Raw genomic sequence first — 25479 nt, forward strand, 5'->3', positions numbered from 1 at the left:
GGCCGTAGCTGAGGAGAGCGGGAATGCAGCGGTGAGGCACGGCTGGGACCGCTTGTGGGGCCGGGGGAGGGGACAGGGAGGAAGGCGGCGGGCCCCGCGAGACCGACGGGTTGCAGAAACGGGGCCCTAACTTGGTAAACTGGGGTCTCACGTTCAAAACAACCTCCACGTGTTCTGAACAGCCTCCATGGGTTCAAAACAGCCGCCGCGGTGCCCGGTCGGCGGCCATGCTGAGGGGCCAGCCAATAGGGGCGAGCCTCGGGGCCCACGGCACCAACCAGAGGCGAGGGGGCCGCCCTCCTCGGCCCACCGCCCAATCGGAGGAAGGGAGAGGCGGGACCTCGGGAGGAGGGTTTTTGCCGCGAAAAGACCACGTGGGGATGCGAGTGGCGGGTCCGGCGGGGCGGGGCGCGGCGCCTTGTTGCCGGGCCTCCTCTCCAGCGAACCGCTCAGCTCCGCCACGTATTAGTACCAAACGCGAAATTTGGGACATCGGCCTGCTAGTGCGGGTCCGGGCTAAAGCCTGGGTTCCCAGAGTCCGGTTTTGCGCCGACCTTACGGGTGGGGCTGAAACCCACGAATGCGCGTCCTCTGCAATGGGCCTTTGGGCTGGGGGTGGGAGCTGTGGGCGCTGTGGGCGCCTGGGAGAGGGCCGCTGCGGCTCCTGACCCGTCTCTGCGGGGACCGCTCGCAGGCCAGCCCCGCCAAGAAGGCCCGGGCGGAGCAGGAGGAGCCAGGCACACCGCCCTCGTCGCCGCTGAGCCCCGAGCAGTTAGTCCGCATCCAGAAGAACAAGGCCGCTGCCCTGCTCAGACTCGCGGCTCGCAATGTGCCCGTGGGTTTCGGTGAGAGTTGGAAGCAGCACCTCAGCGGAGAGTTCGGAAAACCGTACTTTATAAAGGTAAATGAGAAGGCTGCGGGCCCTTCGTATGGAGACCTGGGCCACGTTTGTAGGATATTGCTTTCCTGGTCGCCCACTTTCTGTCCCTTAGTGTCCTTTTCGCGCTAAGGGGCTAAAATGGTGTTTTTGAATCCGCATGTTTATATTGGCTTTTTAAAAATCATTTAGTCAGTCTGCTCTCCAGGAAAGAGGGGCAGGGTAAAGCCACGAATCAGACTGCGTGAAATCTGGCTCCGCCTTTAAAAAAGAGGGAGGGGTTGGCGTTAACAGGAAATCAAAACATCTAGGGAGGGAATTGAAGAGTTTGAGCAGCTTTGGTGGCGAGCAGGTACTGTTTTTCATTTGCTGTTGTGTTTTTATTTGATTTTTAGAGGGAGAGAAAAACATCCATTTGTTGTTTCACTTTTTTATGCATTTATTGATGGGTTCTTGTATGTGCCTTGACTGGAGAGCCAGCACACAGCCTTGATGTATTGCTTGAACCAACTGAACTACCAGGCCAGGGCAAGAAAGAATTTGATATAAAACAGCAGAGTTAGAGAGTGTTTCAGTTAACTTATTAAATTCAGTGAGAGTCTGGTTTTAAATCTGGTTTATCTTTCGATTAGCTAATGGGATTTGTTGCGGAAGAAAGAAGACATTATACTGTGTATCCACCCCCACACCAAGTCTTCACATGGACTCAAATGTGCAACATAAGAGATGTAAGTACAGGTTGGGGATGAATTTTGGTAAAAGGGCTGGGACTCAAATACTAGTATTTCTTTTTTATTTTTAATCCTCACCCGAGGACATTTTTCCATTTTTTGTTCAGATAGAGTGGGAAGGAGAGAGAGTAACATTGACATGAAAGGGACACATTGAGTGGCTGCCACCCAAACAACCCAACCAGGCCTGGGGACAAACTGCAACCGAGGTACATGCCCTTAGCTGGAACCAAACCCGGGTCTTTCTGGACCACAGGCTGATGCTCTAACCACTGAGCAAACCCGCCAGGGCTATATTTCTTAATTAGGGACAATGGAGTTAAACCACTGTCCATAATTCAGTAATAAATAAAATACTAAAATTGTGAAATTTGTCAGGCTGCATTTTAACCTCTATTGAATCTTTTTTTTTTTTTTTTACTTTTACCATGGATTGTTGATGCAACACAAAAAAAATATGTACTTAGACCATATATTCTTATGCTCTCATTTCTTGTACTTTATTTAATGCTGAAACCAACCCCAGGCCAGTGTTAAGTATTATTGTGGTGGTGACAAGGAAACTGGGGCATGAAGCAGTTAAGTCTTTTTTTTTTTTTCTCTTTTCTTTCCCAATTTTTACAGTTAAGACTTTTTCAGCTGGTTATAGTCAACCCCACCTTGACTTGTATCAGTATCCTTTCGGTCTGACCACACTGTCTTTTAATCTCTTAACTTCTGGCCTGAACAGCTTTGCTACCTATTAACAAATCCCTTTGCTTTTGTACACGGCAGCTCTCCTGGGGCTCTGGCCATGTTTGTCTCCTGTTCAGAAGCTTGTCTGTGGCTTCCCACTGTCTGAACTGTAAAAGCTGCATGAATGTGGCCACGTCCTACTTACCAGCCTTACTCCACCTCCCCTTCTTTTACTTCAGCGTTGAACAGTGTGTCCTTTCCTATTTCCCACCACCGTTGTGTTCTAGTTTTCCTGTAAAACCCCCAAATGTGTTTAGTGTTTGCTTACACTGGAGATTTTTACACTTTGTTCTTACCCTTTTCCCTTCCCCATTTGTAAGTTGAGAACAGGAGTCTCATGACTTGCAAAATATCTGTTAAATAGACGTGAAATAGGTGAAAAAGCCATCTTGTTAAGGCTGCAACACCTAATATTTAGCAAACTTCACAATTTTTAGTTTAGAGTCAAGACTTTGGATATAGCTCCTTGTTTCTGAAGTTAAAAAAAGTTCTTTCAAATTCAGTACTATTTTGTGCCTTGTTTGAACAGTATGTCCTGTTTTGAACACAAGTGATCTATGTAAATAGGGAAGAATAAGAAAAGAGCATGAAACTAAGGATCAGGTGGCCCAGAGTGGCTTCTTTGCAAATGAGCATATGGAGGGACTGGGAGGTAACCTGGCTCCTCCAAGATTGTCTCTTATCCAGGATCAGCTGGAAAGCTTCCGGGCTGGGACAGATTGCTTCATGCTGAGGACAGTGTAAGCTCCAGAAGTAGGAAGGGAGAGGTCCACCAAAGCTCCCTTATTATGGGAATGTCTAAAGTTGGATTTTGAAGGGTAAAGGTATATGTCAGCTGTGGAAGAAGATTCTAAGAAGATACACCTTGAGCAGAAGTATGAGAATGAAGAAAGAGGTGGGCAGCCTCCAGATCAAAAGGACTAGCAATGTTTTAACACCGCCAGGGATAGTAACCTAATTACTTTTCACTGCATCTTGCCACCTACTCCCATGGCTCTTGATCGGCCTCATTATCTTCTGGTTTCCTTCCTTAGAGAATATAGGGGAACAGGCCCCTCCAAGCTGCTGGTGGGGAATTTGAATGGCTTCAACTTGTCAGAAAGCAATTTGGGATGTGTCTGAAAATTTAAAATACTTACCCTTTGACCAGCGACTCCACTATTATAAATAGTCCATAGAAATAAAAAAGCAACAGTGTAGAAAGATACGCGTACTGGGGTGTTTACTGCATGAGTGTTTGTAATGCAAAACAAGCTGACTGCCCATCAGTGGCTGGGCTGTATTGACCTGAAGGATGCCCAAGATGTGTGAGAAACACTAAAATGTTGGGCAGTGGGTACAATAACCCCAATTCTGGAGGTAGTTAAAACTGGTTGGATTGGTGGGATAGGATAACTGGGAGATGACTAACCACTTTGTATGTGTCTGGATGGTTGTTCTTGTTTTCAAGGATGTATTTGCTTTTGTAATTTGACAAAGGAAAGGACGAAAGCAAAGTTGACCCCAGCTTGTTTCAAATACCTGTGTCAGAAGGGGAGGGGGCAGGGTGGTAGGGTGACTGAAGGAGAACGGAAAGTAAGATGCCAGGTCACTTGCTTTCTTCTGGAGGTTCTTAGTTGGGTCAGCAGGGGGGGCCACCCTTCTCGTTATCGTGTCTCTTTATATAGGTCATCTGCCAGCTAAGTGTTCATTTACACTGACTACACTAGAGTATTGTTTAATTTGCCACCTGGTATTCACAGGTGAAGGTTGTCATCCTGGGACAGGATCCATATCATGGACCCAATCAAGCTCATGGGCTCTGCTTTAGTGTTCAAAGACCTGTTCCACCTCCGCCCAGGTACAGTTGCTTTATAGATTGCTCAGGTCCAGTTGCGCTTACTTTCAGATGTGTGCTTGGCAAATGATGGGTGCCGTCGTCCCTCATTTATGACGTTGATCCATTCCAGGCTCTAGCGGTTGCACCTGGCGTTGAAGGATTCCTGGGGTGCTCGAATACATGGGCCTACAGTCCATACGTACAGTAATTTTAATTGTAATTGTAATACAGGGGTGTATAATTGACTCAGACAACCAAGCGCATGCTGTATCATTTCCACGGTCTCCATCAACTTTTTGATGAATATGTTTGAAAAAACTGAGATAAAGTGAAGCTGCGAAAGTCAAAACGCGAAGTGGGGAGGGACTGTATACCTGTTTGGGGGACTTTTGCTGGCCTTTGGAGCAGGATATTTTAGTGTTGGCGCTATTTATGTTTGGGGGTTGTGTCTCTGGGGGAGAAGGTTGATCCAGGGCACTGGACGATGTTTAGCACTACCCATGGCTTCTACCCATGGATGCCGGCAGCACTGACCCCAGAATAGAGAGTTCCAACAAAATGGCAATGAAAAATGTGTTCAGACCTTGCCCGGTGTCCCTTGTGGGACAGAAATCACCCTTGGTTAAGAACCACTGCGTTCGAGGGTGTTTATAAACAAATATATAGAGATAAACAACTGCAAGTAAGCAGCAATCAGAAGGGAGTTGTAACTCCTGGGCTAATTTACTCAGGTCTTCCGAAGTGCTGTTCCTTAAATCCAAACACAGACCAAAATGAAGGACTTTTGCAGGGTTACCTGTCAGCAGGAATGGTAGTATTTCCTCATGAATCCATGAGGACAAACATGTCTTGCTCCCTTGTCCTCTGGGGCTGGCTTTACACGCTGTAATTCACTTGTCTGTTGAAGGTTGCCTAACTTTGAGAATTGTGCTCAAGATTGTCTTTTATTTCTTCCGGTTTACTTTCAGTTTGGAAAACATTTATAAAGAGCTGTCTACAGACATAGATGGTTTTGTTCATCCTGGTCATGGAGATTTATCTGGGTGGGCCAAGCAAGGTAAACCAATTACTGCTACAAGTGTCTAAGGTAGATTTCATCAATCTCTTTTCTGTCCACTTGTTTGTGTTTGTAAAAGATAGCCATGAAGAACGAGAGAGCTGTACGAAAATGGTTAAACTTATAAAAGTCAGAAAATGTATCTCTGTTTTATCCTGCAGCCAATGTTTTCTTTCATGGTTTTTGTTTTTGTTTTTTACTGATTTTTGGAGAGAAGAAGGGAGAGGGAGAGAGAGACATCACATCCATCGGCTGCCTCCTGTACTCTCCCCAGCAGCCTGCAACTGGAGCATGTGCCCTAACTGGGAATCGAACCAGTGACCTCTTGGTGCACGGGAGGACACCTAACCAACTGAGCCACACCAGCCAGCCAGGGCTCCTTTCATATTTTAATCATAATTTGAAAAGCGTGTTCCCCATTATTATAATTTTACATATACCCACTTAACCTTAACTTGGACCATTTAGAAGGTGGCCTCACTTTTGTCGTTTTGACACAGGTTGTGTTGTATGTATTTAATACTGACCTATGGGACATATTTCTTTTTTAACAAATAAACTCTAACCAGGATAAGGAAAGAATATATACCTTTTGGTTTGCTTGCAGTTAGATTTTTTTTCCATTGAAACACTTTGGCCTCCTTTTGTTATTTGTGGTGTTATTTAATATCACTCAGGAACACGGTTCTTTCTGGTGACCAATGGTATATGATGCACGCTCACTGTTGCAAACTCAGAAGGTGTTGTAAGTGCAAAAGTGAACATTGAGTGCCCTCTGATAGCTTCGGTTGGTGCCCAGCAGTCTGCTGAAATGCTTTCTCTATGACCGAATTTCAGCCAGCCAGCCAGCCAGCCACTCTGGATCCCATCCTGAGAATGCTTTCCTCATGTGGTTAGCCCCTGTTGTTGGGTGTTGGGCCAACTCATTTCAGGCTGCCTTTAACCTCTTTCTTTGGTGTGTGTTGTAGGTGTTCTCCTACTCAACGCTGTCCTCACAGTCCGGGCGCATCAGGCCAATTCTCATAAGGAGAAAGGTTGGGAGCAATTTACCGATGCGGTTGTGTCCTGGCTAAATCAGAACTCGAGTGGCCTTGTCTTCTTGCTCTGGGGTTCTTATGCTCAGAAGAAGGGCAGTGCCATTGATAGGGTATGTGGTTTTTAACCGTTTAAACCAGCTTAGAGAATTCTAGGAATCCTTGTAGTGTGGTCCTGGAAAATCCATGTCATAAAATGAAGCTTATTTTCCTTTATCACTCTTAATTAGGGTTGGGTTTCTCATTGAAAATTGAACAAAATATAGAGAAATTGCAGTAACGATTTGTGGTGTATCAGGAAACCTAGTGGTTAACTTCTGATTTAATACAGTTACCAATACAGGCATGAACCTGCCATATTCATAGAAAGGTACACAAATCCCCGGCCACCATTCATTTAACAAACAATACAGTAAATCAGCCATTTTCAGCCCCTGTGTCATAAGAAGTTTTAGAACATGCAATACCTGACTATTTAGTCAGGGGCACTGGCCTCTTTTCCCTTAGATTAACAAATAAAAAAACAATGACAACCAGCACAACAGTAGCTATCCCGTGTGAATGAATCAAAATTTATCAGGTTGGCAAAAAAATATTCCTTAGGGTGCTGCAGAATTTTAGTAATTCGCTATGTGTGCCATGAAAAAGGTTGAATGAAAATTGCTGATATACCCAGTTGTCCAGCCAGAAATCAGATATTCATAACACCTCTCTCTTTCCCCCTTATCCCTCTCCTCCCTGCCCCCCATCCTCACCCCACATTCCGTCAGCCCGCCTTCTCTCTCTATGTCCCTCAAACCCGCCCCACCTGGACACCGTGGCCTGGTTCAGGCCCTCAGACCTTGCCTGGGGCATTCAGATGCCTCCCCGTGGAAGCCTTGCCTTGGACTGACAAGCTGGGCTCTGGGGCACGGCCCAGGTCTGCCGCCCGGCACAGCTTTCCTCTCGCGCTCAGCTCCAGGCTGGCCGCACCTCCCAGGTGTGTCCCCTGTGCCCCTCTCCCCTGCCTGCCTCTGAACGCCCTGCTTCCTTTGTCCGAGTATAGAGGTCCCTCCCGTCCCCAGAGGCTGGCACACTTTTCCTTCGAGCTCAGCACAGCTCACATCTCCAGGGGCCTGTGCAGCGTGCCAGACGGGGTGCTAATAAGCACTCGACCTCCGCTGTTTCTCGTAACACCCTGTGCGCACGATCATCCGTTCATTCTTTCACAGGAACTAGAAGCCAGGCACTGTTGATATTCCCAATTTACAGAGAAAAATGAAGTGCAGTTGTGGGAGGCCCAGAAACTCCCCTGGGGCTACACAGCCAATGGCGGAGTCAGGACTTGAACCCAGGCCGCCCAGCTCCAGGCTCCGTGGCTTCAGTTTTGACCCTTCCTGGACCGAGCAACTTAAAGGCAGGGGTGTTTGAAAACAATTATTTGGTAGATGGTTATAATTTAAATGCAGAAAAGAATCAAAACAAAAGTCTGTAATCTTCCTGCCTACGTTAACTACAGTTGAAATTGTAAAAATCAAAATATTCCATTTTTATGGTAAGACAATTCAAACAGTAATGAGAGGTACAAAATAGAAGTTAATGCTTTTCACGGTTTGTTTGTTTTTTTCTGAAGGAACTATTACAAAAAGTTTGAGGTATTTTTCAACAAAAAAAAAGTTAATGCAATGGTCACTTTTTTGTTATGTTTTGGGGGGTCTTCTCGTATGAGCGGATATCTCAGTTTTGTTTTAGTAGCCATGGGTGTTCATTGTAAGAACTTCAGAAAAATGTTTTTAGCCAGTTGTTTAACAGTGGATTTATGTTAGGTTTGCCCTGAGTAAGCAGTGTTGCTGTGAACCTCCTTAAACCTTCATCTTTGTGTAGAACTAGGCATCGTGATGTCCTTCAGCAAATATATTTTCAGCAGTGGGCCTGCCGGGTCATAAGATATACTCACTTAAATATTGCATAGCCGGTGCCAAGTTGGAGGCTGGGACTGGTGCTCCGCAGCCTCAGCCTAGCAAAGATGGTTGTTCCACACATGGACGAGGCACTGATGTTCTAGTATGGACGCTGAGGGCAGGAAATGCGCTTAGCCAAGTGGGAGGATTGGGACGGCAAAGCTAGCTGTCTTCAAGTACAACGGCTGTAAAGTCCCAGGTGTGCCACCTCAGTCATTCTCTTTTCTCTTTCAGAAGCGCCACCACGTGTTGCAGACTGCCCATCCCTCCCCGCTGTCGGTGTACAGAGGGTTCTTTGGATGCAGACATTTCTCTAAAACCAACGAGCTGCTGCAGAAGTCTGGCAAGGAGCCCATCAACTGGAAGGATCTGTGACCCTGAACTTGGGGGAGGGGTGTCTCCAGGCAGTTTCTAGAAGCTGCTGTTGACGTATTTGTCAGTGACAAAGTCAGATTGAAAAAAATAATTTCCCTAGTGATTCTTAAACACTCTGCATACAGGCGAGAAAGTTTCAGTGGCCGTGCGTCAGGCTGCCCAGGAGTAGTGGCAGCTTTAGCCTAGAATACGCATCCCAGTTCTTGGAAGGGGAAGGAGGTCAAATTCTCCAGACTTCTCCTTCCCTCTGTTTCTTTATGGTTAAAGATGTGGAGATAAGCACCTTTTTTGGTATATAAGTCTAGCAATTATTTGTTCTTACTTGTAGGTGGAACTATAAGGTTATAAGGTTTTGGGTGTTTTTATGTAGAAAAGCCCCTTTTGCACATCCTGATCTTCCAGTCTGGGCCAGGTCACTGCCCTTGAACCTTTCCAGAGCCCTCAGACCCCTCCTTGAATTGAAGAAAGTAGGATTTTTGTTTTTGCTTTCTGGCCAGTTCCCAGAAATTAGGGATCCGTTTCCTGATAGTAGCAGAGGTGAAAATTGCTAAGGAACAATCCTTGACCTGAGCCTTCGGGCACAGAGGCCAAGAAAAGTGGGCTGGGTCTTCATACTGTTCTCCCGGGTGTTTGCTAGGAATAAGCAGTGGGAGTTGAACAGGAAGGAGGAGAAAGGGGGATTTTTTTTTTTTTTTTAAGAGGAAATAAACTGGGTTTTAAGGGCAGCACACTGTGGAGGACTGTTTATGGATTGAACTCACTTCGTGATACTTTTTTCTGCAACACTGGAAAAGTTTGCTCTTTTAAAACATACTATGTGGATGTATATATGTATTTTTTTAACCCGTTGTTTATGAGGCCATCTAGATTAGGTCTGCATCCTGTAAGAGATGTTATTTTGCTGTTAGCTGGGTTCAAAGTTAAACCTGCTCGAGTTTGGTAATAAAAAGTTGAAGTTTCGCTTTGTATCCAGTTCCCTCTGCCCAGTGCCCATCACCAGTCAGTTCCTGGGCCTGGGCATCTGCGGACAGCCTTGGTCTGAGGTCGCCATAGCGACCACTGGAGGCAGGAAGGACCGCCTCCGACCGCCCTCGCTCCTTCCTCTGCCCTCCCCCTGCCCCGATGGAGCCGCCCACCGTCGGCCAGGCTTCGGTAAGCGCTGGGCGGGGTTGCAGGGAGGGGCACGAGCAGGGTGACGGCGGGGGTCTCCAAGCCCGGGCCCTGTTCCAGCTTGGAGCTGTGCCCTGATTCCCAGCGCGGGGAGGCTAGATGGGGTCAGGGACTGCGGAGACCCTAAAGGGGCCACTTCAGCTGGAAGACATTTCTGCAGAGATCTTGGTGTGCCAGTTAGGGCTGTGTCCTGCCAAACCCCGGGACTGCGAGGGGAGCTTCCTCCACCAGCGTTTGCAGACTTTCCTGGAAATCTGGAGTTGAGTGAGGCGGGGAAGACGCCGCGATAGCACGCTGACCTGCCCGCACGTGTGGAGTGGCGGGGGTGGCCCATCGAGAGCAAAGGCTGGGTGGATGCCCCTGGTGTCCGGTGGAGGGAGTTAAAGGGATCAGGAGGGCTTGGTAACACGCGTGCCTGTGTTTAGGCGGATTAGAAAGTGAGGGCACCTAGGCCGGCGGGACATTTCTTCTGAAAGCAGGGAGTTGGAAACCTTCCTGTCGCTTTCCCTCCAAGCCTCAGTTTTCTTATGTTTGAAGAGAAAGGCTCGCAGTGCCGCTTCTGCATCAGCAAGCAGGCTTTCCCAGAAGGAAGACTGAACAAAGATACATTCTTCATTTGCCCTCGTAACTGGAGGGTCCTCAGCATTACCGCGAGAAATCCAAGGGAGAAATGAGCGTTTTAATGTTTCTGTATGGGTTAGGTTTTGACACTTCCCAACCAATACAATGCTGTGAGAAAGGAGGAAGCAGTAAGCTCTGCATCCCAATAAAGAATTCAAACAGCAAACTCATTTTAAAATATATATATACTCTAAGTATAGTGATGCTTTAAACAGAACACAGAGCAGCATCTTAAATGGCCTAATCACTGATCTTTTAGGAACAAGGCTCATTTTGATTAACTTTTTAGCTATGTGGTTGTAAATTTTTTTCCACGTTTTTGGATTGTTGCAGTCATAGCACTGGGTATGCCAAACATAAAAGGCAATCTTGGCTGTGTAGGTCAGAGGCCAGCATACCTTTTCTGTAAGGGGTCAGTAAATATTTAAGCTTTGCAGTCGTCCTGTCTCTCAGACCTACTCAATTCTTATAGAGAAAGCCACCACATGCTAAATGTAAGTGAACATGTGTGGCTGTGTTCCAATAAAAGTATGGACAGTCCGGCCGGTGTGGCTCAGTCGCTGGTTCGATTCCCGGTCAGGACACATTCCTGGGTTTTGGGCTTGATCCCCAGGAGGGGATGTGCAGGAGGCAGCCCATTGATGTTTCTCTGTCACATCAATGTTTCTGTCTCTCTTCCTCTAAAAAAATCAATAAAAATGTGTGGGTTTTTTGTTTTTTTTCCCCAAGGAAAAAAAGTATGGACACTGAAATTGGAATTTAATATGATTTGCACATGTCACGAAGTTGTCTTTATTTTTTTCAAGCATTTCACAAATGTTATAACTACTCTTAGTTCCCGGCCAGCGTGGCTCAGTGGTTGAGCATTTACCCATGCACCAAGAGTTCGGGTTCGATTCCCAGTCAGGGCACATGCCCAGGTTGTGGGCCTGATCCTCAGTGGGGGGCGTGCAGGAGGCGGCCAATCGATGTTCTCTCTCATCGATGTTTTTATCTCTCTTTTCCTCTTCCTCTCTCTCTAAAATCAATAAAGAATTTATTTTTTAAAAAAAGAAAAAAAAAACTACTCTTAGTTCAGGAGCCGCAGGAAAACAGACAGCAAGGGCCATAGTTTGCAGACCCCTGTTCTAGGTGCTCCTACTCATGCCAGCGATGATAGAACCCAGCTACCAAGTCCTCCCACTGTCCGGGCAGTTTCTGTGGCTCACTGGGAGCATGTCAGAACCTGGCCAAAAATGACTCCTGCCTCCACCTCAGCCAAGAAGAGGATCTACTGAGGGCTTTGGGAAACACAAGGAAGTCAGTTGTGCAATATGTCCTGGGAACCCCAAGTTATAAAATAATCATGTCAAAGTCACTATCTGTGATCGGAGTCCAGCGGGGCAAGATAGGGGAATGTGAATTGTTCTCTTTTTAATAGGCATCAGCATATTAATATGCTTCCTTTTTTTTTTTTTCAAATGGATTTTAGAGAGAGGAAGGGAGAGGGAGAGAGAAATATATATATATATTTTTTTTATCCTCACCCGAGGACATTTTTCCATTTTTTGTTCAGATAGAGTGGGAGGGAGAGAGAGGAAGAGAGAGAGAGAGAAACATTGACGTGAAAGGGACACATCGAGTGGCCGCCACCCGCACGACCAACCAGGGTCGGGGACAAACTGCAACCGAGGTGCGTGCCCTTAGCGGGAACCAAACCCGGGTCTCTCTGGACCGCAGGCCGACGCTCCAACCGCTGAGCCAAACCAGCCAGGGCAAAAATTTTGCCTTTTTTTTTTTTTTTATCCTCACCCGAGGACATTTTTCCATTTTTTGCACAGATAGAGTGGGAGGGGGAGAGAGAGAAACATCGACGTGAAAGGGACACATCGAGTGGCTGCCACCCGCACGACCAACCAGGGCCGGGGACAAACTGCAACCGAGGTACATCCCCTTAGCGGGAACCGAACCCGGGTCTCTCCTGACTGCAGGCCGATGCTCTAACCGCTGAGCAAAATTGGCCAGGGCGAGAGAGAAATATTGATGAGAGAGAACATTGATTGGCTTCCTCCTGCATGCTACCTACTGGGGATTGGGCCTACAACCTGGGATATTTGCCTTGTCCAAGAATCAAACCAGCAACCTGTTGGTGCGTGGGTCAACACTCAACCCCTGAGCCACACCGGCTGGGCTATGCTTCCATTATTAAATACGATAATACATTTTCTCCCTTTTAAAATGCACTTTTCTGCTTCAGTTTTGCTCCTGGTATCAAAAGTCTTAGAAAGGGTTTTGGATTGGGGAAGCAAACTTTCCGGTGTGTCTGTGTGTGGCAGTGGCTTTTTATCTTGGTCCAAACCTGGAGATGTACGAGGTATGGGCTCTCGGCTACTCTGGAGGGTCTGGAAGACGGACGAACACCTGCTGGCGATGGCCTCTTCCTATTTAGGGTCCTGACACTTTTCATCTGGGCCTCAGCCTGTAGCTACCTGTTGATGATCTCAGTTGGAACCACTGTTTAAATTTTTGAAGCCTATTTGGAAATACAGATGTTGGTGAGTGGGCAAACCAGGAGGTCAATACTTTGCATTCTTTGCCACCCGGTTGTGTATTTCCTGTGTCCTCCTTTTGGGGGCGATGGAGAGGAGGCTGAGGAGGCTTCAAACAAGCAATTAGTACTCAACCCTCGCCACAGAGTCACCTGGGGAAACTTTAAAAACTATTAAAGCCGGTCCCACTCCCAGAAATTCTGATTTAATTGGCCCTCAGGAGGAGGTGGAGACGTAGGCATGTTGATACCAGTTTGCAGCAGGACTGGCAACTTCTTTCCATGGGATCAGTTGATCTCCTCCGCCCCCCACCCCCTTTTTGGGCAAATAACTTGATGTGAATGACTTTGAATCTGTGTTTGAATATAGTTTTCTATTAATGTTCTTATGTTCAGTGGCAAAAGTGTGTGAACAGCTTTGGTTTCAAGCCTTCTATTTGGCTTCTAGAAAATGCCTATGACTTAAGGAGAGAGTGTCAATGGAGACAGAGCCACTAGAAAAAGTTCTTAATCTGAGCATGTGTGCGCGCGTGATTGCAGGGAGGGTGGGGAGTGTTTCTAGTCTTTCTGAAAGTAAGGAGTTCCTTTGATTTTATGAAGTGCCTGTTATGAGCAAGCCACTATGCTAAACGCCATTGAATTTTCTCACCCATGTGGTGAAGCAATTGAATGAGGAAATGGGCTCGGCCATTTGCCCAAAGCCACAGGTAACAGGGCTAGGATTCAAGCCCACGGCAACCTGGTTTCAAAGCCCAGTGGTCTTGTCACTATTGACACTCTGCCCAGACCATAATTATATGCTGTCATCAGGAGTTTAAATGGAGTCTAAAATTTTTCCCTTGAGTCACGGATGGCTCTTCTAGGAAACATGGAAGGACATGTCTATAGTTTGGAAGGTGCCCCTTTGCAAGGATTGCATGAGCTACTCCAGAATGAAGTCGTCTTGATAAATAATCTAACCCAGTCACAGGGGCGGCCAATTAGCAAGAACTCAAGGTATGCAAGCATTGTGCTAAGCCCTCGACCGATACTGTTTCATCTTCAACTATAAAGTGGATGTGGCACTATTCCAGGTGACAGCTGATGACACCGAGGCTTCAAGAGGACCCAGGAGGCAGGCAAGAAGTGTATTTCCTACTTATCAGTCCAGTGGAGAAAACCCCAAGAAGTCCACTCTCAGATGACTTTTCCTTCTTGGAAACGCCCACAAATGAAATAGCTGCTCCGGCCGGGCGCAGGCTGCCTCTGGCACAGCTGCCAGGTAAACCGTTTGGCATAAACTCTGCTCTCTCGCCCTTTTTTCTACTTGCCTCCTGGTTTACCAGAGCACAATGCCCTTTTGTGCAGCCTCTGCTTTCCTGCTGGCTCCAGTTTGGACCTGGAGGTGACCTTTGTCCCACATGCGCCAGCCGTCCGTCCCCACGGGGCAGGACATCGTCCCCACAGGGCAGGACATTCGGTAACTGCTCTGTATGCCGGGCTTCTCCCAGCCCTAGCCGGGGCCAGCCGACCCCCAGTGGGAATGGAACTCTTTTGGGTTTGTTTTTCCTCAAGCCCCCAGACATGGGAAACATTTCTTTGAGTGGCATCTGCGTTGAGAAGGTTTAACCAAAATCCTTCCCTGGGAGAGTAGCCAGGTGATCTTTTGATAGTGATCCCTTGAGCCCATTCACCTGGGGCTTGATCTAGAAGCCATTTCTTAAACGGCAGCAGCCTGGATGCGGTTAATTTTCAGCATGTCGTAGGAGGGCCAACATGACTTTGTATTGCTTACGGCAGCTTGGACTTTAGATACCTGGTGGCTGAGGTGTCTGAGGAGTTCGAAGTAAAGCAAGTTACGGGAGGGATTGAAAGGTGGGAAACGAATGCTCTGCTTTGCCGTGAGATCCTTTCCAACTTCGCCTGGGGTGTTACTGCTCTTTGGTGCCTTGAAGGTTAAATGCACCCGGGATATTTTTAAACTGGCAAGGGCCAGTTAATCTAAAAGTGACATTTACAGTCACGGCCGGGAGCAGTCAGCCAGCTTAGACTCAGGCCCTCCGCAAACAAGGAACCTGGAAAATGTAACCCCAAGTGCACAATTGAGAGGACATGGGAAAAGAAAAGGCGGAGAGAGAAGTGGTAAGTGAGCTCACCCCTCCGGGGTCAGGGACTTGGAGCCAGCGTCCAGGTAGACAGGACTCACTGCATAGCCACAGCAGCCCCGGGGCGATGTGCGCACGTGAGCTTTCCAGGGGGACAGCAGTTCCTGTTCTGTTTTGGGGAAGCTTATCCGAAGGGCTCTGAATGTAACACAGGTGAGGGAGAAGGGGCTTTCTTTGCTTCTACAAACGGTTAGGTTGCCGGGAATCCCTGTGCGTACTCATCTGTTCCACATGCCGAAATGGCTTAGGGTTTAGGTTTACCCTAGAAGGCAGTTCTGGGATTGTTTTTTTTTTTTTTTTATGTCCCCTAAACTTGTGTCTTAAGGAAGAGTATACTGTTTCTCAGACTTGCTCATTTTTTGAAAAAGCAGACTCTTAAGAGTTAAGCATTGATAGTATTTCCGTGTTGCTAGAAAGACATGGTTTTCTTTAATTTTTATCTTACCAAGTAAAAGACAAACAGTGTAGATGAAAATGGGGCGTCTCCGTGTGCCAACCTTTCGCCTGTCCCTCCTCCTTGAGGGAGCTGTGTGCTGTTTGGTGTACAACTTTGCATGCCTTGTTTCCCGAAGACCTCGTATTCTTCGCATTCCTCTGGTACGTGGCTGTATCTTTCACACTGATCATCATTATAATTTCGATTCATGGGCTTCCCCATAGATAGAGTGATCCACCACCCAGATTTGCCCAGGACTGAGGGCACGTCCCAGGAGGCGGGTCTTTCCATTCAAAAACTGCAACGTATACACGTTGTTTTAGAAATGTTTTCCTTCTCACAGTGTCTTGGGAGATTTTTACAAGATGTGATTTCTTTACTGACCTCTCCAAGTTCGAAATGGGAAGACCCAGCCAATTCTCAGTCACGGGATCGGAGGTGCATACATACCCTATATTTGAAAAGCTGGGGAAAGTATTTTGTGTTTATGCAAAGGAGTTTTATTTGCTCCTGCTTGAGTAAACTGCTCCCTACTTTGATCACCTTTCAATCTGAGGTAGAAATGCGAGTATTATATTACACAAGACACTTCAATTTTTTTTTTATCCTCACCCAAGGACATTTTTTTTTTTTTTTTTTTTTTGCATTTCAGATAGAGTGGGAGGGAGAGAGGGAGAAAGAGAGAGAGAGAAACATCAATATGAGAGAGACACATCGAGTGGCTGCCACCCATATGACCCCAACCAGGGCTGGGGATGAACCGCAACCGAGGTACATGCCCTTAACGGGAAACGAACCTGGGACCCTCTGGTCCGCGGGCCTACGCTCCAGCCGCTGAGCCAAACCAGCCAGGGCAAGACACTCCATCTTTATGGCGAAATCAACATGTTAATCTGCAATAGGGATTTTCTGAAAATCTTGTCCCTGTGGAAATGTTGGGGTCCCTTATTCTAACCCTTCTTCTGAAGTTTAACTCGGGGATCCTGAACCTCAGAGGAGAATGCACCTGGAGCTGGGGAAGCCTGGGAGCGTGGTCAGAAATCTTGTGTTTTACCTGCAAACTTCATGTGTGTTCGAGTCTATTCTAATGGTGCTCTGTGTGTTACATGTGAGCCCATCACCACAGCATAAGAGGCCATGTTCCTTTGTCCTAGGGCTCCAGGACGCCTTGTACTGGACAAGCCGGGCAGGCACAGCAGGAAACCTGAGGTCTCGATTATTGAGAAGTTGGCACATGCCCACTAGGACAATTGGGGGGGAGGGTGTTACTCCACCCCACAGACCAGGAAGTCAAAGTTCAGAGCGTTTCTGTGACAGGCCCAGATCAATCAGGTGTCACACAGCAGAGTCTCCGCCAGGCCAGCCTCACGCCAGAGGCGCTGCTCTCGACCTCTCTGGGTTCTCGACGTGAGGGTGCTCAGGTGTGCTGGGGCCCGGAACACAGCCACACTCTTCAGATAGCCCGAGGTTTTGTGCCACTCCGGTTGGACTCACTGAAGCCCACCCCCTACCTTTTCAAATCAGATTAAATCATGGGTAAGAGTGACATTAAAGGACAACCCCAAACACGCTCTCCTTTCTGTTTGGAAATAAATGGGTCACGGGCTCCTGTAGTAACTGGAATAATGTGTTGTTGGAAACGGACCCCCTTAGCAGGCTTCCCCCACCCCCTTCTCAGGAAGGCTGTATTCTCCTGTTGCCACATTCCCGGCAAGTGGGGCTGTTGGGACCCTCCTGTCTGGGACGATAACCCATTGAAGGTGGGGAAGGGGCTGTGTCTCCAAGCAGTTTGGGGAACACTGGGCTGCCTGTGGGGATCCCTGCACCATCTGCTCCCAGCATTTCCTCCACCTTCCTGTGCGGTGGCGCCCCCTGGCGAAACCACACTCCATGTCTCAGGTCTCAGCAGAAGCATCCTGCTTTGAGAACACCTCCCCTGGCCTCGCAGACCAAGACTGGGTCCCTGTTCCATGCACAGCACAGGTTTCTCCTCGGTGACAGTTCTGCGGGCTGTGCCCTCACGTTCATCTGTGCGCTCACACAGGGAGATGGTAACCCCACGCGGCCAGGGCCATCCCTGCGCTGTCTGCTCCGCGTCTCCAGAGCGGGCACCACGCCTGGCAGGTGCTCCGAGTCACCCGCTGCTGAATGAGTGAGTGGTTGAAGAAGGCAGGTTCCTGCACGGGAGGAATAAAGGGGAGGAAGATGGAATTCCATCTACGAAGTGGCGGGGGCCCAGGACCTCAGGCACGTGGGACAGGCAACATCGGCACTTTCTGCAGGGATGACTCAAGTGAGACATTGGAACAGATTAGCCCGATTAGCCTTTGAGATGGTGGAACAAATTTTCCACTGGAGGTAGGAGACCTGTTCCTCTTATATTTCTCCAGGGCAGGGCCCGGTCTGGATCCATTTGGGCCAGTCAGTCTTGCCCCATCAAAAGTTTGATTTCAGGCCTTACTGGGTTGAAATGTTGTCCCCGATATGCCAAATTTGCAGGTTCAATACCCCTTTGGAGCATATACAAGAATCAAACAACGACTGCATAAATAAGTGGAACAGCCCTGGCCGGTTTGGCTCAGCGGTTACTAGCAGCGGTTCTCAACCTGTGGGTCGCGACCCCTTTGGAGGTCGAATGACCCTTTCACAGGGGTTGCCTAAGACCATCGGAAAACACATGAGGAACTGTATTGAAGGGTCAGGCATTAGGAAGGTTGAGAACCACTGGGAGCATCTGCCCGCGGACCAGAGAGGCCCGGGTTCAGTTCCTGCTAATGGCACGTACCTCAGTTGCACTTTGTCCCCGGCCCCGGTTGGGGTTGTGTGGGTGGCAACGAGTCAATGTGTCTCTCTTACATCGATGCTTCTCTCTCCTTCCCTCCCTTTCTCGCTCCCGCTCTATCTGAAGATAAATGCAAAATTTATCGGGTGAGGATAAAAAAAAAAAATAAGTTGAACAACAAATCAATGTTTCTCTCTCTCTCTCTCTCTCTCTCTCTCTCAAATCAGTTTTTTTTAAAGTTCAGTTTGGCTCACGAGGCATTAACTGAGCACCTGCAGTGTGCCAGGCACTGCCGAAGCGCACCTTTCTAGGTCAACACTCCAGAAGAGCCCTGGGACTTTTGGTAACCTGAACCTTTTCCTGAAATTCACAGACTTTTCTCGAATGTGTTTCCTCTTCAAAGCTGTTCCCAAATTGGTGGCCCCTGCAGCTGCACACCTGCTGAACTCCAGAGTCAGGTGGTTGGGATTTGGCACAAAACCCCAGGAGGTAGATAGTTAATGCTTATGCTAATAGGATTTGCTGGGATTCTCCGGAGACCCAGATGCTCTGACATGTGATCAATTTGAGAACTGCTGACTCACTCTGGGTCTTATGTCTGGGTTTCTGATTCTACCCATTTAAGAGGGTAGCCAGTTAATCAGATCCACCGTCTGATCACTTCCACCTGTTACAAATCTTGGCTCTGGGGTCGAGCAGAACAGGTTGGAATTTCATGTACTCCAAGCTGTGTGACTTTGAGCAAGTCACTCCCCCTCTCTGGGCATTGGGTTTTCATGCCTGATTTGTGAACTAGGATAATAATAATGATGTGAAATGGATAAAATTAATACTTCCCTTGTAGGGCTGCCATGAGGAGTAAGTGAGATTCTGGATGCAAGACACTCATTGTAACGGATGGTGTTATCATTCCTTAGTGTGAGGCGCTTTAGTTAGTGTTTGGAGTTAGGGGGTAACAGAGCAGAGTCTCTTCTTAGAGGTGAGGGTTGAAATTCTGTTGCTGTCCTGGAGCATTTGTCCTCTGGGGTAAGAAAGTGTGACATTGTGCCTGGCCAGTATGGCTTAATAGTTGAGCATTGACCCGTGCACCAAGAGGTTGCTGGTTTCCCAGTCAGGGCACATGCCCAGGTTGTGGGCCAAATCCCCAGTGGAAGGCGTGTAGGAGGCAGCCAATCGATGTTCTCTCTCATCGATGTTTCCATCTCTCTCTCCCTTTTTCCCTAAAATCAATAATAAAAAATAAAAAAGAGAGAGAGTGTGTTACATTGCATCAGCACCCTTGGCAACAATCACAGGGGTAGGCGAGATTTTTAGATTACACAAGGTGTGTGCCTTCTCAAGCTTTATAGTTTGTAGGGAGGTACACCTCCCTTCGCTGTCACCTGAAGGTTGTCACAATATCTTCTTCAGATGTAAAAGTATTAAAGAAAACAAATAATTATCCTTCACAATAGATCCAATTTGCTAATTGCTGCTTCTGGTTTAGTACCTTTGGTAGAATCCCCATTCTTTAGCCAGTAGAGTTACTAACTTACCAGCTAGCATGGTGCCAAAAACAAATTCTGCTTGAGATGTCCTGCCCACTTAGCTATCTGGTGAACTCCTATTCAGTCTCCAAAGCCCCAGAGCAGATGTCCCCTTCCCTTAGCTTTCCCTCTCACCTATCTCCACCCCTGAAAAAAGTACTCCCTGAACTGCTTTCCAGATGTGGCTTTTCCTGATTCTGGTATTCTAGTGGCTAGATGTTGATTTGAAAGTCTTTTTCTTTATTTGGGCAGAACTCTCCTGTCTCCCACAAAGTCTTTCCCTGGAGAAGACCCCAAATTGAGAGGAATGCTTTTGTTATTTATTTCTTGGTTGCATTTTTGTTCCTTGGGAGTGGACACAGAGATTTAGAAACAAGCCCACAGCTCTAAGAAACAAAGCAGTATACCGTGACAGCCACGTCTCAGCTCTGCTGACTTGGAACCTTTCTCGGGTCTATGGAGGGAAATTCTGCACATAGAGGAAGAAAGCATGAGGGCGAGGCGTGTGGGCTTCCAAGTGAGGCCAACTGGGTCCTAAGCGACACCTTGGGGAGTGACGGGGCCTGTTACCTCTGCTATAAAGGGGGAGTGAGAAGGGGTCCCTACTGCAGAGGGTTGCAGGGAGAAGTTGAGATCACACATGTAAAGCCTCTAACACAGTGGCTATGATAGACTACGTGATCGATAGACACCAATGACCCAGAAAAACACTCCCTGTGATTTATTAGGAATCCCATCCTATTCCCTACAGTGCTCCTGACATTTCCTCTCTTCCCTTCTTTAACCCCTGTGTTGGCATTTTAAAAACCTTCTCTCTGAAAAGGAAACCCTCGCGCGCTGTCGGTGGGGACGCAGACTGGTGCAGCCGCTGTGAACACAGTATGGAGCTGCCTTATGAAATGACTGCACTTCTGGAAATATAGCCTAAGGAAACCCAACCCTAACCTGAAAGAATATATGCACCCGAAATAATCATTGCAGCATTATTTACAATAGCCAAGACGGACGAGGAGATAAAGAAGCTGCCCATCAACAGACGAGGAGATAAAGGAGATGTGCATTGTTAACCAGTGTCAGCCCAATAAATTCAATAAAAAGGGGGGGAAAAGATATACATATATACAGTAGAATATTACTCGGTCATAAAAAAGAATGGCATCTTACTATTTGTGTCAGCATGGATGGATCTAGAAGGTGTTATGCTAAGTGAAATAAGCCAGTCAGAGACAGACAAATACCATATGATTTCGCTTATATGCGGAATCCAAAAAACAAAATAAATGAACAAACAAAACAGACTCAGATACAGAGAACAGACTGATGGTTGCCAGAGGGGCTAGGCCTGGGTGAAAAAGGTGGAGAAATTGAGAAGTACAGGTTGGTGGTTACAAAACAGTCACGGGCATGTGAAGAACAGCATAGGGAATACAGTCAATAATAATAATGTGATAACTTTGTATGGTGCCAGATAGGTACTGGAAATACGGGGGGAGGGCACTTTGTAAAGTATATGATTGTCTAATCACTATGTTGTGCACTTTAATGACTGGGCAGGCCGGGCCGGCACAGCAGGGAACCTGAGGTCTCGATTGTTGAGAAGTTGGGACATGTCACTAGGACAGTCCTAGGGGGGAGGTGTTATTTACTGAATGTAGACTGTAATTGAAAAATAAGTTTTAAAAATCCTTTCTGAATAACAAAATGTGACATCCCCCCCCCCACACACACACACACACTCCCCCACAGTCCTTGGGAACATCCCCATTGGAAGAGGAACAGATGAGAAGTTAGTTCAGCCAGGCTCACGCTGAAGCCCCAGAGATTGCTCCCCTTTGGAAAAGTGCCTGCCCTGGGTGCCTCTCCCCAAGCCGCTCATGGCTGGACCCCCGAGAAGCTGGGGTGAGTCCCAGGAGTGTCCCTGATGTGGAGAGCTGCCTGTCTCATTAGTGCTGGCCGATCCTTAAGGGGTGGCCTCTTGCCTGACCAGTAGCTTAATGGTGACCGTGAACCAAATGGAAGTGCATTCAGAGAGGAGGCCCCTCACCGCAGACGCCGCACCCCCATCCCGTCTCGTTCTTTCCCTTTTGACGCACACGAGGGGAAGGTTGGGTTCAGTGACTAATCGGATCTTGGCTGATCCAGTAACCCTATGAGGTGGGCTAGCTCGGGCAGTGGCTAAGCCGAGCTGTGCATCCAGCTCTCCACAGCTCTGTCTTGCGAGCATGTCATCCTATTTTGCAGATAAGCGCCCGAGGCTTGGAGAGGATGTTGAACTTGCCCATCGCTCACCCTGCGCGCTGTCGGTGCCAGAGCTGAGATGTGAACGCAGATCAGTTTCCAGGGGCCCGAACGAGGTGCCCAAGGACAGTGCAATTTGCTGTGATTGGTACCTCGGTATAGAAGGAGCTCTGGCCTGCAGCTGGGACCTTGGTGCTGGACATGGCCGTGTCGCTCATTTCGCGTGTGACCTCTGGCCTCTGTTCATCTGTAAAAGAGGGACACTGCACATGCCAAGTGTTCCCCCTTTTAGGCGGTAGTTCGGAGCAGGCGGCTTTTTAGGAAATACTGACCTATAATCCCCCTGGCCCTTTGGGCTGGAGTACAGGTTAAGGTGGTCAGCCACCAGTCAGCCTTGAATGCCCTGGTGGCCTCATGTGGTTGTTCTTATCACCCTAATGATCTGAATTTGCCAAAGGATCTTGCACCATCGCCTGCCAGCCCGAGGGTCCTTGACCACCCACTCTTCATCCTGATACTTTTGCTTCTTTCCGTCATGCCCAACTTGGCCAAACCCGGGGTCTGCTAAGACTCCCCAACCCCTGCAGGCAGGTGTCAGATGCCCACTAAGGAAGAGAGGCTGCCTCAGGCTGGCTTTCCTATATACACCGGGCTCTTGGTCATGGGAGCGTTTTACTTTAGAGACTCAGAGTTGGGCAAGGGGGTGATTGCACGACTAGATAAGTAGGCCTAAGTACAGGAATGTGGCAAGCCAGGGGGAGGTGCCCTGTGGGCCGGCAAGTCCCTGAGAGCGTGGATAGCCTCTGAAGTACCTGAGCGTGAGCCAGGTGAGGGCTGAGCGAGAACCTTCTATTTGCGGGTGACGGGTAACGTGTGTGGCACAGCTGACTTGGGAGAAAGCTTTCCCGTGTTGGGACACTGGCCGTCCAGACTCCTCCCCCATGGCCTGATGCACGCCACCAGCCTCCTGCTAAAAGGTGACACCGCGAGGGCTGGACTCCCTTAGTCACTCTGTGGGTGCCTGGCAGACCCAGACGAGAATGCAGCTGGTGGCCGTGTCTGCAGTGATGGTAAGTGGCAGGAATCAGGCTCCCTGGGGCTCATCTTGGTGGGAGGAGAAGTCCGAGTGTGAACCAGGATTGCCGGTTGATGGCCGACAGTCTCCCTCTCACTCCCTCAAAGACCTTGCTAGGTGTGGATGTGGTGGTGGGAGGGGGGCTGGAAAACAAACTCGTGACCCCCTCGCTCCCAAGCCCTCCTGTGGCTGCTGGCCAGCACCTGTTGGAGCCAAGCCATGGCCTGTATTCACGGTGGCAGGGCCACGATCGCTCCGGCAGCTGTTGCTTTGGGGTTGGTTAGCAAGAAATAAAAATAGCACTGGCCGGTGCTGGGTTTTGGAGTCGGCTGGGTTATTTCAGCAGAGGGCCACTGCTTGGCATGGCGTGGTCCGCAGAGGTTCACGGAAAGGACTTCTCTGGCTTTTTCTGCCTGTGCCTTCACACCACACGCACAGTGCTCCCGGACGACTGTGCCCGTCACTGTGCTGTGCCCTCTTCTGTGTACACGGACAGATGTCTGGTTTCACAACCACATCTATGTGCTCATAGAGACACCTCCATTTTACGGATTAATTTACATCATTTTGGGGGTGGGCTGGGCCTGGATTTGAGCGAACTCAAGGTACTGAGCGTCCCTGCACCACAGTTTACCAACTGTGGAATTGTACCAAAGTGATGACAACAGCAATAATAATACCCTTCAAGTTGTTCAGAGGATGGGAAGCTTGAAGACACTCTATGCTCTTGACGCTTTATGTGTAAATGCTGTATGTTTCTATGTTGTTTGAAGAGCAATTGTGAGGCAGGAAAATGGAGCAAGAATGAGTATACCCATTTTATAGATGAGGAAACTGAGGCTCAGAGTTTTCTTTGGGAACTTTCTCAAACAATTCCCCATTTGGCTCTGTGTACTTATTTGTGTGGTATCCTTGGGGTCCTGCCTCATTACAAAGAAAAGGGAGAGGCCCTGAGGTTTTTCGTGCAGGTAACTCTCGCAAGGTAGCTTTGGGGTGTTGGTTCCATTGGCCCCTATCAGACTAACAGCAGATCTTCAAGGATTTGCAGTTAGAGAGGGCATCAATGTAAGCTTGGCAGCTTCACCCCATCCCTCCATCTCTGCCATACACGTGTCTCCCCATCTGCCCATCCACTCATCCCCTCTCCATGTACCCACCACCTGTCCATCCTTCTACCCACAGTCCCAGTTAGGCCTCCTTGCCCCCAGCCCGCCAGGATTTCCTGAGCAAGTTCCCGAAGAGCTTGCATAATGCAAAACATGCCTGGTTTCATTGGTTTTCCAGTGAGAATCCATGTAAAGAATGTATTCTCAGGGTACAAAGTCCCAAATGCTAGTAGCACATTGTTGCCTGGATGCTGCTCTTTGGTTTTCTCAGCAGTAACTCAAATGTTTTTCTCTTTGGGGTAGAGGGATGCCCAGCATTTTAATTTTATGCACTCACTATTTCTTATATCTCACAATGTATGATGAGCTCACTGAAAATGTGCCTAAAATTGGCTGCATTGGTACAAGACACCCAGCTTGTTCCCCTGGTGTTCCTGATACAGTTTGCAAAACGAGATCCCAAAATCAAAATTCCAGCTCACCTCAAGCCATCAGTTGGTGCTCAATGTGTGCGCATGGATTTGCATTCACACTTTTTGAGCAACTACTAGGTAGCAAGCACCCAGGTGGGTACAAGGATCCAGAAATGAATGACAGTTGGTTCATATCCATAAAGGCTTCCCGAATTGGCCAGGGAATCCAGTGAATGGCCGTTTCTGTGCTGTGTGTCAGTGTTACCACAGTGGAGGTCTGTACTCACTGGTGAACTTGGCATTCCCAGTTTGGCTAAGCAAAGAGCCTGGTGGGAGTAGGCTTGGGAGTTGTGGAAGTACTTGGCCAGGTGGCCAGCAGAGGGCGTGAGAGGGGCGCAGCCCTTCTACCTGTCTTGCCTTCCTGCCTGGGAAAGAAGGAGGTAGAACTCCAACCTGTTGCAGCCTCTGTGGAAGGCAGAATAGCCTTTGCTACATTTTTTGTTGGTGCCATCTGCAAACTACTAATTTCAAAATTTGTCCTGAGGGCGTGCATGAGCCAGCAATGTCAAGACATTGACCTTTCTTAAGCTTTTCTTGAGGACTTACTATGTGCAAGAAATGAGTAAGAAGTAGGTCCTGTCCCCAGAAGCTCCCACGTCACGGTCTAGAAGCAGGCGGGAGGGAGGGAGTAGGTGGAAAAGTTAATAAGACCAGTGGTTCTCACCCAAGGGCAGTTTTGTTCCCCAGGGACATGTGGCAACGTCTGGAGACATTCTGGTTGTCACAGCTGAGAGGAGAGCTACTGGCATCTAGTGGGTGGAGGCCAGGGAAGCTGCTCAATGTCCTACATGCCCAGGACAGTCCCCACTACAC

The 25479-nt window shown here is 48.2% G+C and overlaps 2 protein-coding genes across 3 annotated transcripts in view; both read left to right on the forward strand.

Annotated features, from left to right (window-relative positions):
- The first annotated feature begins 433 nt into the window (after window positions 1-433).
- Window positions 434-9242, forward strand: UNG (uracil DNA glycosylase). The gene is made up of 6 exons (XM_036276738.1): window positions 434-901; window positions 1510-1605; window positions 4086-4183; window positions 5131-5219; window positions 6188-6366; window positions 8428-9242. Exons 1-6 carry the CDS (start codon window positions 581-583, stop codon window positions 8566-8568), a joined length of 924 nt encoding a protein of 307 aa, XP_036132631.1. The 5' UTR covers window positions 434-580; the 3' UTR covers window positions 8569-9242.
- Window positions 9243-23025: 13783 nt separating this feature from the next.
- Window positions 23026-25479, forward strand: part of ACACB (acetyl-CoA carboxylase beta) — a 102353-nt gene continuing 99899 nt past the window's right edge. For both annotated transcript variants that reach the window (XM_036276378.1, XM_036276379.1), the window contains exon 1: window positions 23026-23082. The gene's annotated coding sequence lies outside the window, so the exon portion shown is untranslated. The remainder of the gene's footprint in view (window positions 23083-25479) is intronic.

The sequence above is a fragment of the Molossus molossus genome, unplaced genomic scaffold (genome assembly GCF_014108415.1).
Source record: "Molossus molossus isolate mMolMol1 unplaced genomic scaffold, mMolMol1.p scaffold_m16_p_22, whole genome shotgun sequence".
Taxonomy (NCBI): domain Eukaryota; kingdom Metazoa; phylum Chordata; class Mammalia; order Chiroptera; family Molossidae; genus Molossus; species Molossus molossus.